Here is a 13,445-nt window from a genome sequence, read left to right on the forward strand (position 1 = left end):
TCATCTGGACAGAAGAAGGAAGAGAAGGAGACTTGGTGGTGGGATAGGAAGTACAGCAAAGTATACAGAGGAAGAGATTGGCAAAGAAGAAGTGGGATATAGTCAGAGAGAGGAAGAACATAGACAGGAGTGCAAGGAGATGCAGTTTAAAGCGAAGAGAGGGGTGGCGAAGGCAAAGGAAAAGGCATATGGTGAGTTGTAAGGAGAAAAGGAGTTGTGCCGATTGGCTAGACAGGGGGACTGAGCTGGGAAGGATGTGCAGCAGGTTAGGGTGATCAAGGATAGAGATGGAAATGTGTTGACAAGTGAGGAAAGTGTGTTGAGAAGGTGGAAGGAGTACTTTAAAGGGCTGATGAATGAAGAAAAAGAGAGAGAAGGTTGGATGATGTGGGGATGGTGAATCAGGAAGTGTGGTGGATTAGCAAGGAGGAACTACGGGCAGCTATGAAGAGGATGAAGAATAGAAAGGTGGTTGGTCCAGATAACATACCTGTGGAGGCATGGAGGTGTTTAGGAGAGATGGCAGTGGAGTTTTTAACTAGATTGTTTAACACAATCTTGGAAAGTGAGAGGATGCCTGAGGAATGCAGACGAAGCATACTCATACCGATTTTTAAGAAAAAGGGTGATGTGCAGAACTGTAGCAACTACGGAGGTATAAAGTTGATCAGCCACAGCATGAAGATATGGGAAAGAGTAATAGAAGCTAGGTTAAGAGGAGAGGTGATGATTAGCGAGCGGCAGTATGGTTTCATGCCACAAAAGAGCACTAAAGATGCAATGTTTGCTTTGAGAATGTTGATGGAGAAGTATAGAGAAGGCCAGAAGGAGTTACATTGTGTCTTTGTGGATTTAGAGAAAGTTTATGACAGGGTGCCGAGAGAGGAAGTGTGGTATTGTATGAGGAAGTCGGGAGTAGCAGAGGAGTATATAGGAGTGGTGCAGGACATGTATGAGGGCAGTGCAACAGTGGTGAGGTGTGCGATTGGAATGACAGATGGGTTCAAGGTGGAGGTGGGATTACATCAAGGATCGGCTCTGAGCCCTTTGGACAGGTTGACGGACAAGATCAGGCAGGAGTCTCCATGGACTATGATGCTCACGGATGACACTGTGATCTGTAGCAAGAGTAGGGTGGAGGTTGAGGAGAGCCTGGAGAAGTGGAGCTATGCACTGGAAGAGGAATGAAAGTCAGTAGGAACAAGATGGAAAACCTATGCGTGTACGAGAGGGAGGACAGTGGAATGGTCAGGATGCAAGGAGTGGAGGTGACGAAGGTGTATGAGTTTAAATACTTGGGGCCAACTGTTCACAGTAATGAGGAGTGCAGAAGAGAGGTGAAGAAGAGAGTGCAGGCAGGGTGGAGTGGGTGGAAAAGAGTGTCAGGAGTGATTGCGGCAGAAGGGTACCAGCAAGAGTTAAAGGGAAGGTTTACAAGACGGTTGTGAGACCAGCTATGTTATATGGTTTGAAGACGGTGGCACTGACAAAAAGACAGGAGGTGGAGCTGGAGGTGGCAGAGTTGAAGATGCTAAGATTTTCATTCGGAGTCACAAAGAAGGACATGATTAGGAACAAGTTTATTAGAGGGACAGTCAGTTTGGACGGTTTGGAGACAAAGCCAGAGAGGCAAGATTGAGAGGGTTTGGACATGTGCAGAGGAGAGATGCTGGGTATATTGGGAGAAGGATGCTGAAGATGGAGCTGCCAGGGAAGAGGAAAAGAGGAAGGCCTGAGAGGAGGTTTATGGATGTGGTGAGGGAGGACATGTAGGTGGCTGGTGTGACAGAGGAAGATGCAGAGGACAGGAGGAGATGGAAATGGATGATCCACTCTGGTGACCCCTAATGGGAGCGGCCAAAAGTAGTAGTAGTTATACTGTGGCTTTGGCTCTCATTCTGAAGATTCACTGCTGTCATAAAACGTCAATTGATCGTTTTATTGTTGTGTAATTAATGAAAGCTCTTTTGATCCCCGTTAATATCTACTACTACTATTTTTAGCTGCTCCTGCCACAGTGGATCATCCGTTTCCATTTCTTCTGGTCCTCTGCATCTTCCTCTGTCACACCAGCCACCTGCATGTCCTCCCTCACCACATCCATAAACCTCCTCTTTGGCTTACCTCTTTCCCTCTTCCCTGGCAGCTCCATATTCAGCATCTTTCTCCCAATATACCCAGCATCTCTCCTCCACACATGTTCAAGCCATCTCAATCTTGCCTCTTTTGCATTGTCTCCAAACCGTCCAACCTGAGCAGTCCCTCTAATATATCCGTTCCTGATCCTGTCCTTCTTCGTCACTCCCAATGAAAATCTTAGCATCTTCAACTCTGCCACCTCCAGCTCCACCTCCTGTCCTTTTGTCAGTGCCACTGTCTCCAAACCATATAACATAGCTGGTCTCACTACCATCTTGTAAACCTTCCCTTTAACTCTTGCTGGTACCCTTCTGTTGCAGATCAGTCCTGATACTCTTTTCCACCCACTCCACCCTGACTGCACTCTCTTCTTCACCTCTCTTAATAATTACCTTAATGCTACTATAATTTATACTGGAAAGCCAGTTATGTCATTTGCATTCTTTCCCATTGTCCAATCGGATGAACTGGGAGGCGGGCCTTCTGTGGCGGTAACGACAACAAGTGGAGACAACATGGAGGACAAACTAGTGGTGGCTGATGCTGGATAACTATCTACTCACTAGGAAGTTAAGTACTATTAGCTAGCCAAATTAAATAGTACAGATCATTGAGTTTACTTCACAGCAAAATAACGGTTAGGCTAAGGACAGGTGATGCTGTGGTTACCTAGCAACAATTAAAAAACGCAGCGCAAGCGCTCTGTCCGATCAGGGCTTAATCATCAAAGAGTGTACACATAAATATAAATTAAACTACTACTACTACTTTCGGCTGCTCCCGTTAGGGGTCGCTACAGAGGATCATCCGTTTAAGTGAAAATCCATCCATGCATTATCCGACCCGCTTATCCTGCTCTCTGGGTCATGTCGGTTGCGGGGCTGCTGGAGCCTATCCCAGCAGTCACTGAGCGGCAGGGGCGGGGACAACCTAGACAGGCCGCCAGGCCATCACACACACACACACACACACATACACGCACACACATACACGCACGAACCTTCATCGCGTGTAGTTCTGCTTACAGTTCGGAAGTACAACAAAAATGTCCATGACATCTGAGCCAGCCCGTACATCATACCCCACCATTCTCTAATTTCCCCATCTGCCTTGATATTTAGTGTACATGCTACTGAGATAATTTCCCAATACAACATAGGGGAGTCTCTCCCTCTCAATCATTCTGATGCAAGAAAAATATGGAATACTTCAAAACAGCGACAGTCGATGATCCTCTTGTAGTCTGTGTTGTTAAATCCAGCTCACTTAATACATGACGCATCATACGTTTTAGGGAATGTTTAATTGACTGGATTTGTAGGTCATGGTTCAGAAATGCAACGTTATTCAAATGTTTGTTTAAAGTCGTCAATAAATGTTTTGGAGATTCCCCACTCGATGTGGCAATAACTATTTTTAGCACTGTGTTTGACTGCTGACTGAGCAGGAGAACGCGTACCGCCGATATCTTATTTACTAACATGTTTTTCCAATATCTCGGCGTTTAATCGAATATCAAAGCGTCTCTATCTATCTGTCACACACACACACACACACACACGCGCGCGCGCGCGCGAGTCAGTGTTTGACTTGCCCTTGTTTTATTTTGTATCGGATAATCATTAAAATAAACGAAAACGCAGAACTCAAGTAATGACAAAAAGCAACATTTCCACCGAGATACCGTTCAGGAATGAATACGCGCATGTGCAGAACGGATCGGGGCATATCAGGCCGTGCACGTTCGCTATCTCGCTCTTTCGTCATCTTGGACCGCGGAAGGGAGCCGGATGCGCCGCCATGCCTACTCTCCGAGGGAACGGAATAATTTATTCACCAACCTGCGTGTGAGAGACGGAGGCGACCAGGAGCTGGCTTGGAAGACGTGGGCGAGTCAGTTTGCGGAACAGCGGAGCCCTTCGCTGCCCTCGGGTCTTTTCCGCGGACGACACACGCCATCTTTTATACCAACGCGTTTTGGTGTTTAGCAAGCCCCCCCACCCCCCTCCCCGTGTTGATGCGTACGGAGATTTCGGTGTTAGCCACGCTAGCGTTAGCACTAGCCGAGCCTGCGAGTCGGTGACAGTCGGGGTGGAGGCGGGGAGAGCCGTATGAGGTGAGTGAGACTGTATGTTGATGATGAGCGTATTAATAGTTGGCTGCACTCAAATGGGCGGCTACCTGGCCACAGCGTATCACTTATATCAGTTGTGAGCCACGCTTTTTAAGGTTTTACGAATGACGATATAGATTTTGTTTTCGGAGTTGTTCGTTTTATAGATACGGCTTGTTTGGCTGGAGGGAAGCTGAACGTTTAGTCAACGTTTTAGTGCTCCTTTGGCCCGCACCAGCCGACTGGGGGTAACTAGCTAGCCTGTAGCCGCTGATGAAGCGTTGTGCACCGGGAGTCTGGCGCTAAAGCTTGTGTGTGCGTGTGTGTACGTACGTACGTGCATGCGTGCAACTTGTGTTATGCGGAAGAGACTTAGGGGAGAAAGTTAAAAAAATACAGTGACACCTCAAAATATACCCAGCATTTTTGTCGCTGAAAAGTTCTAATTATGATCAAAAATGTTCATTAATAGTTGTCTGTTTGCGAATTTCAGATCTGGAAAGGCTCCCATGTCTGCATCAGCGGTGGACAAAAATAAAAATGTCTGTCGACGAGGAGGCCGTTAAAACTGCCAATTCAACTTTATCTCTTCAAATCTTAGAATGTACTGGAGCGTATAATAATATTTCCATAATGGCAGAGGTGCCTGTGGCCACCCCTGACAACTCAGAAAACACCGCCACCTGCCCTGTTCCACACGGCGTGGACCTACCAAATCACGAAAGCTCTGCCGACACATGTGCCCTCTCAGAGAGTGTCGGGGAGAAAGCGAGTGAGAACGAGAATCACATAAACCGCAGGAGCAGCTTGCATCATTCCAAACAGCAGCAACAACAGAGGCTAACAAAGCGGCGCAACACATCGAATTCTAGTTTCAAGCATCCAACATCTGGCAAGAGAAGACGAAGGGCCAACTCTGAGAGTGACTCAGTCCTACCCACAAATTTCCTTCTGGGGGGTAATATTTTTGACCCGCTGAATCTCAACAGTCTGCTGGATGAGGAGGTCAACCGGACACTGAATGCAGAGACTCCTAAATCCTCTCCGCTGCCAGCCAAGAGTCGAGACCCTGTGGAGATCCTCATCCCCAGGGACATAACTGACCCGCTCAACCTCAACAGCGGGATTACGGACAGCAGCTTCTTGACATCCCCCTTCAAGAGCAGTGGCAGGAGGAGACATCGCAGACACCATGGAGGAGGAGGAGGAGGAAGTGGTGTTGGTGGTGGGATTTCAGTCTCACAGGTTGATCTTTCAGATTCAAGAAAGAGGGATGAGGTGAAAACCAGTGCCACCACACTGCCTCCAGCTATGTCAGTGTCTGTCTTGGTCTCAGATGTCCCTGGGGAATCCAGCACCTTCTCCGGGGTCCCGGTGAGGGACTCTGAGGACAGTAAGGAATGTAACTTGGCCAGCTGCAAGGAGTTGTTGACAGCTGTTTTGTCTGGTCCCAACACCTTGACACGAATTACAGAAGACTTCGCTTCTTCCACAACGGGGGGATCAAACCAGCACTCGAGCAGACGCAAACGTCGACGCAACTCTGGGAAGATGGAGCCCTCTGTGGCCCAGTCTACCCCAGCTGGGAAACCAGGGTCTGCAGACAGAGTTTCTGCCATGGGGTCATCGAGAATCTCTCAGTGCTTCGGCACACCAAAGAGCGGTCCCAGAGTGTGGCAAGGAAGTCAACAGCAACAGCCCTGTAAGCGGCAACAGAGGAAAAAGTTCCAGTACGGGAATTACAATAAGTATTACGGCTACCGCAACCCAGGTGCCGGTGAAGATGCACGGGTTAGATATTTTCGTCCAGAATGGTTTGAGGGAAAAGATGTTCTAGATTTGGGGTGTAACACAGGCTACCTGACTCTCTATATTGCCAAAGTGCTACGACCTGCCAGTATTTTGGGCCTGGATATTGACAGTGATCTGATATATGCAGCTCGAAAGAATATCAGACATTATTTGTCTGAGCTGCAGACCCGTGAGGCTAGATGGGCAATGAAGGGGGAGAAGAGTTTCACACAGGGAGGGAGGAATGGAGAGGCGAGCCAAACGGGAAGGAAAGGCGGACAAGACAAGCACAATGAAGCTGAGAGCAGGTATGAAAATGGAAAACCAGTGGAAGGGGACAGTTGCCCTGCGGAGGCTGTAAATGACAGCATCCCGTGTCGCGTAGATGAGGCAGGGGCTGTTGGGAAGGAAATAAAGGTAGAGGAGATAGAGAAGGAAGACTGTGAAAACCCCTCTGATCACCCTGTGAGCTGCTCTTTCCCCGTGTCTTTTCGGATCTCCAGGGGACCCATAGCAGCACCGCCACTCCCAGACACCCCTGCTGCACGACGTGGGGAGTTTCCCTCAAATGTGTCCTTCATCAGGGTAAGAAGCTGTTTTGTTTGTGAACAGTGGATGGCTGTTTGTGTGTGTGTGTGTGTGTGTGTGAGGCTGCTGCCCTTGGGCTAATTCTATTATTATGCATCCAACTATGAGACACAAAATGACAAGGCTCACAGTCTAATTTGGAGAAACTAAGCTAATTTCCTTTGGCTTGGGTGCTCACTTTGAGCGGAGACGAGACTATTTATTCCAGCAACCAATAAGACTTAACCAGGAAAGCTGCTTGCTGCATTGCAAATGCTGTGGATTGGAGATACTGATTGTCTGCATGCACAGGATGACATGTTTTATTAATGTGTCCTTTTAGGGATAATTTAAAAATCTGATTTTAAGTATGCAGACGAAGAAATAGTGGTGTGGTACAACTGTCTGCCAATGGCTCCTTGTCTCTGAAATTGATGTTTGTTTGTTTGTTTTTTTGTTGTTGCACAAATTCTATACAAATGTGGTATTTAGAGTTTTGGAGCAACATAATTCAATGTGACAAGTAGTCATACAATTTTGAATTGTCAAAGCTGATATTCTAAAATTATTTTTTTTCATTTGGGGTAGATTAAACGAATGTGATTCTTTTTACCCAAAGTTGCCCTTTCTCCCTGTCCCGTATTGGTTTACTTGCAGTTTTCTACCATACAAGATAAGGAATACTTTGGCCACCGGAATATTTTATCTTTCCTTGGTTTGCACATGGTGGTTTTGAACATTGCTTCTACGTATGTTGGTAGACTATTCTGTTTAGGTTCTTGCTATCGATAAGAGCAGACGAGACATGCTTAAGATAACGCTGTACTGAGGTGGCTCACCTGGTAGAGCGTGTACCACATAAGGCTGAGTCCTTACCACAGCAGCCTGGAGCCTGGGTTAAAATACTGCATGTGCCCTTTACTGCATGTCCTCCCCTCTCTCTTTCATGTCTCTACTGTTGCTATGAAATTAAGGCGCAAGATGCCAAAAGATAATCTTAGAAAATAAATTGTACTAAAGTAAGCAGCATGTCAGAATATTGCATCACTGTCTAATTTCGGTCATCATTCTCTGACTTTGTATTAATGGTGGAACTAGTCAACTCATCTGCAATTTCAGTTAGAGCTGGGCGATACAGCGGAAAAATGTATTACTATAAAGTTTCTTTTCAGGCTGTCGATAATTATTGATACTTTTCAGTGACCTTGAGGCAAATTTGTAATTTTGGGCTATACAAATAAATTGATTTGACCCCGTGACCCTGAGAACAGGATAAGCGGTTTGGATAATGACCTATTTTTTAACAAAGACCAGGAGAAAAGGTTGAATTTAACCACTTTATTTTGAATTAACCACCTTACTTGAATGTAACCACCACGGTATTCTGATATCGGTCGGACTTTAAAAAAAAGTTTCAAGTTTATTTCATTTATATCGCACGTTTAAAACAAAAACAAGTTTTGCACCAATGTGCTTCACAAACGGAACAAATAAAGAGTAAATAAGGAGAATAAAATCTAATTATATCCTAGTACGTACAGGCAATACAAACGGATAAAGTAAAAAGTCAGCTCGCCTGACCTGTGCTCTTTTAAATCAACAATTTCCTCACCGTCTGCACCCTAGAAATTGAATGAGTAGAACGGACATTCCCATTCAACTCAACATGGCAGGGTGGTCAGAGCGGCGGCCATTTTTATTTGAACCGCTACTTTTGCAAAGAGCTGTGAGCGTAGTGGTGAAAGGGTTAATTGATGTAAGTCGCAGGCGCGTCTTACATCTTACACCGAGGTGAGGTTTTGCAGTATCGACCAAACGAGCAGTGGAGTAGTACGAACTTTTACAGCCCCACTGACGTGTGTTGTTCCCGTAACAACTAACAATATCGCTGTGTTCCTTTGTGCTACGCAAATGACCACGGAAAACCGAACAAATGTCCGTTCTACTCGTTTGATTGCTATGGTCCGCACTCGTTGTCTCACGCCATGCTGTTTCTGTTGTGTCACATGTTAATGGCGCAACCGAGCAACGCCTGTTAAATGATTGGCTGTTTGCGTGTCACTCATGGCACGCGCCCCTTATCAAGGGATATGATAGGCTGTTTTTGAGCTAGGGCGGGAGAACGCGCAGGGTTTGTCTGTTTAACGATTGGCTGTTTGCGTGTCACTCGCAGCCAACGCCATTAACAAGGGACATGATGGGCTGTTTATGAGCCAGGGAGGGAGCAGCGCGTTCCGTACGCGCTTTCATGGCGGCTTGCATTTAATGCGTTTAAGCGAAACTATCGAACATTCTGTCCAACGATTTTCTGTTGTTCAAACTGCTGTTGATGAAGTGTCTGTCGCCGGTACATATCGCTATCGTTTTATCGCACAGGCCGAATTTCATCAGAGTTGTTCGTCCTTTTTGGGCTTCAACACACTCCCGTGGTTGGAAGGTTACAAGTTTTGTCCCTATCAAGTTCTACTTTAACTAGACACCAAACCCGTCTGCTGTGAGATCGTCCTGGTCTTAGTAAGAATGCCTGCATAAATATATGGATAAACAGGGGTCATTATTGCAGTACCGCCCGAATCGCATCAAAATTCTTTTAAAAAGTCCTAAATAGTGAACTGAATTTGTTGACGATGCTTTTCGAAAAGCCCCAGAAGAACGTACAGCATTGCAGGTTGAAATGGTCTCTTCAGGCACTCAGTTCTGCGTTATCTAACACTACAACACACAGAACAATTTAGAGGTTCATCAAAAATATTACTTTGGCCTCAAGCTTTCCTGATCTGCAAGGAATGGTGCAACGTGTGGTCGTGCGTCAACTCGTGCTCCACAAGACTCCAAACCAAAAAATTTAAACCAAATTTAAGAGAAGTTCATGATTGCCACATAGTCTTAAGATATTTCTACTTGGGGCTTGTTTTTATGGTAATGTTTAAAACCAAGCAGCTTTCATTTTAATATTTCTAATGTCACAAAATCAAAGTCTCTGTATACTTTCATCATAACATGGAGGGGTATTTAACTGTTTACGGTAGGTTTGCATAACACCTTACTGCACACCTTGTCTGTTTTAGGCCAACTATATCCTCGAAAATGATAATCTGCTGCTGACTCAGTACCCAGAGTATGATGTCGTCATGTGCCTGAGTGTCACCAAATGGGTTCACCTGAACTGGGGAGACTGTGGCATCAAGCAGCTCTTTCAGAGAGTCTACCGACATCTACGCCCTGGAGGCCTGTTTATTCTTGAGCCACAGCCCTGGGAATCCTATTACAGAAGGAGGAAGCTAACCGTAAGACACTTGTAATCGTGTTGCTGGAACGTTAAGGCAGAAATATTGTTATCAGGGGCATGAGCAGTTCACAAACAGTGTGCTTTGGGTAGGAAGTGCACTGTTTGCTGACTGGCTCAGAGCTCATTTGATAGATTGAAAGGTAACTAGTACAGATTCTGAGTAATCCATGGTGCATTCGTGGTAATACAAGAGGGTTCTTTATGAAAATGAGAAGAGGGCTAAGGACTGTTGTAGGATGATATACACCTAAGGCATGTAGTAGGGATAAACTGATATCACCTTTTCACTGCAGATACCAATTCCAAGTAGGATTCTCTTACGCCGTACCGATCCAATCCATTACTTTAGCTGAACAGTGCAGACTAAGACCCTAGTTTGGGGTCCACTATTATCTTCCAAGTGCAAAAGTCTTCGGTAGAATTTCAGATACCGTTACTCAATTTGAATTTGAGCCTTGTGTTGGCCTGATAACCGATACCAGTATCAGTAGCGGTGCATCATTTGTATATAATAATAAAAAAAAAACTAAAAAAACAACTTAGATTATGCTTAATAAAGAGCAGGCATGATTAGCAGAAGGTGATTTTCTCAAGTGCTGTAAACACTGACAAAGTTTGATTGTGTAAAAGTACAGAGCAGTGAGGCACCTCGGCCCTAACTAACTTAAGAGAATTTGTCTCCTGATGAAAATGATAACGAATATTTCCATATCTCCTTTTCCCATTTCACAGGACAACATTTTGAAGAACTATAAAGGCATTCGCCTCAAACCTGACCAGTTTTCAGCATATCTTACAAATGAGGTTGGCTTCTCGAGCTATGAGCTCATTGGGACGCCCAAGTGTTCATTTAGAGGTAATTCACAGGTTGAAATGGGATACGTTATTTTTTTTGTCTCAAATGTCCTTCTCCTTTGTATTCATATTTTCTCTCCATCATAACAGGTTTCCAGAGGCCATTGTACTTATTTAACAAATAAGACCACTCTGCCTTGAAGATTGTTGAATGTGAACCTTAACCACCATTAAACGTAGAGGCAAGCTCCATCTGCCCCAGACTGCAAGTGTTCATCTGAAGTCTAAACAAAGGTCAGACCTTTTCAGATGCTGAAGGGGAAATTGTTCGAGGAGAAAGGGACCAAAAAGAAAATTTATTTCGTAAAGATGACAACAACCTGTCAACAACAGACACCAGTCACAACCCACTGCCTGCGCCTGGCAGAAAAACATCTCCATGGATTGTCACCTTGTGGTGGAGAAGCTTGCATGGTCCTGAGAGCAATGCTGGCAGAAAGAACCATCAGAGGACAGAAGGAACATTGTGATGAATCCTCATTAAACCACCCAGAGCCATTTATAGTATGAGTTTTGCCAAATTATACCATAGGTGCTCGTACTGTCATTCCCTTGGACTATTCTCATGTCAATGACGCCACACATACACACACGCCCCCTTTTTTTTACCGTATAGCTATATCTATATAGCTATATTATGTGCCACCACACCACCACATGTTAGATCTTTTTTAGTCATTTTTGTAAAATAGACTTAATGGGCATAATATTGCTGAAATGGTCTTAAATCACCTTGGTGCCATCAAAATTTATAAATTTGCTCTTTTCAGAACTTTGTGCATTGTGCCTACAGTAGATTGCACCGCCGTAAGGGCCCTACATAGTGAAAACAAGCATACCATCACTACTAACTATCTAACTCGGGGGCAGAAAATGTCATTATGCCCACTAGAAGTATGCATGTGAAACAGCCTGTAACTGTAAACATGTTCTTAATGCACAGAGGTGTGGCAGGCTTGTTTCCAAAACAATTTATATTTTATGATTAGAGCCAGAGGTAAGTGATGGGCATTACCATTATGAAAGATCAAATTCTCAGTTACTGCTTGCAAGTGTCTGAAAAGATGGTAAAACAATATATTTGATAGCTAGAATTTTTTAATCCAGAATGTGCTAATTCACTTCACGGGTTCTTCTAAGACTTTTGTAGCTTCATTTAAAGAAATAACCTTAGGCGTCCGGGTGGTGTGGCAGTCTATTCCATTGCCTATCAACACGGGGATCGCCAGTTCGAATCCCTGTGTTAGCTCCAGCTTGGTCAGGTGTCCCTACAGACACAACTGGCCGTGTCTGTGGGTGGAAAGCCGGATGTGGGTATGTGTCCTGGTTGCTGCAGTAGCATCTCCTCTGGTTGGTCGGGGCGCCTGTGCAGGGGGGAGGAGGAACTGGGGGGGAATAGCGTGATCCTCCCACACGCTATGTCCCCCTAGCGAAACTCCTCACTGTCAGGTGAAAAGAAGAGCGGCTGGCGACTCCACGTGTATCGAGGTATGTGGTAGTCAACAGCCCTCCCTGGATCGACAGAGAGGGTGGAGCAGTGACCAGGACAGCTCGGAAGAGTGGGGTAATTGGCTGGATACAGTTGGGGAGAAAAGGGGGGGGATAACCTTGTGTATCCTCATTATGACAAGATGTACACTTGAGCTGTAATACTAATTGATTGATGGTTCAGTTAATGCAGCAATAATATGACCCTTTGGACTATTTTGCAACATGTGTCTAAAATGTGTGGTAAGTTTATTTCAAACTGCAGTGATCCTTTGTTTTTCGTACTTTTTATGTACTTTAAACTGGTTTAAAGTTGGTCGAGCATCTTCAAGGCCAGTATTTCCCAGTCCAGTACTCGAGTAACTCCTGTCTTAGGAATTGTCTTCGTAACCCTACATAGGTGGGCCCGCTTGTATTTACTCAACCGATTAGCACTTAATCATGTAAGATTTGGCCCATCTGGTATGATTGCTATAATGATATAAGTGCTATAATTATTTATTTTGGGGGGGGGGGATTTTTTTCCCCCCTTTTTCTCCCCAATTGTATCTGGCCAATTACCCCACTTTTTAAAGCCGTCTCGGTCACTGCTCCACCCCCTCTGCTGATCCAGGGAGGGCTGCAGACTGTCACATGCCTCCCTCGATACATGTGGAGTCGTCAGCCGCTTCTTTTCACCTAACAGTGAGGAGTTTTGCTAGGGGGACATAGTGCATGGGAGGAACAGGCGCCCCGACTGACCAGAGGAGGCGCTAGTGCAGCAACCAGGACACATGCCCACATCCGGCTTCCCACCCGCAGACACGGCCAATTGTGTCTGTAGGGACGCCCGACCAAGTCGGAGGTAACACGGGGATTCGAACTGGCGATCCCCGTGTTGGTAGGCAATGGAATAGACTGCCACGCTACCCGGACGCCTCGTAAGTGCTGTGATAATAATTGGTTGAGTAACTACAAGCAGGCCTACCCATATAGGGTTATGTAAGGCGGGTGCATACTTGACTAAGTTGGGCAACACTGGCCTTGAAAATGCTTGACCAGTTCATTAACAGGGCTGGCATACATTGTTCTAGGCTGTAGACCAGTCACACATTAACCACTTAATGTGTTTTAAAACTCACTTTATTAGCTTTTCAGACTGTAGAGTAGAGTAAAACTTTATTGTCCCTGAGGGGCAATTTGCTTTACAATCGTCCAACACAA

General features: G+C 45.4%; 1 protein-coding gene across 1 annotated transcript; it reads left to right on the top strand.

The window, feature by feature from the left end:
* The first annotated feature begins 3,947 nt into the window (after window positions 1-3,947).
* mepcea (methylphosphate capping enzyme a) lies at window positions 3,948-12,834 on the top strand. The gene is made up of 5 exons (XM_056285015.1): window positions 3,948-4,255; window positions 4,746-6,628; window positions 9,679-9,897; window positions 10,632-10,755; window positions 10,845-12,834. The coding sequence occupies exons 2-5, from the start codon at window positions 4,793-4,795 to the stop codon at window positions 10,877-10,879; spliced, it is 2,214 nt and encodes a 737-aa protein (XP_056140990.1). The 5' UTR covers window positions 3,948-4,255; window positions 4,746-4,792; the 3' UTR covers window positions 10,880-12,834.
* The last annotated feature ends 611 nt before the right edge of the window (window positions 12,835-13,445 follow it).

Source organism: Lampris incognitus, chromosome 8 (assembly GCF_029633865.1).
Source record: "Lampris incognitus isolate fLamInc1 chromosome 8, fLamInc1.hap2, whole genome shotgun sequence".
Lineage (NCBI taxonomy): Eukaryota > Metazoa > Chordata > Actinopteri > Lampriformes > Lampridae > Lampris > Lampris incognitus.

Excerpts from the sequence above, each read along its gene's own strand:
- mepcea (XM_056285015.1), top strand. The coding sequence starts at position 4,793 with ATGTCTGTCGACGAGGAGGCCGTTAAAACTGCCAATTCAACTTTATCT. Across the intron at positions 9,898-10,631 it reads ACAGAAGGAGGAAGCTAACC|GACAACATTTTGAAGAACTA; the intron begins GTAAGACACTTG and ends CCCATTTCACAG. Across the intron at positions 10,756-10,844 it reads GCCCAAGTGTTCATTTAGAG|GTTTCCAGAGGCCATTGTAC; the intron begins GTAATTCACAGG and ends CCATCATAACAG.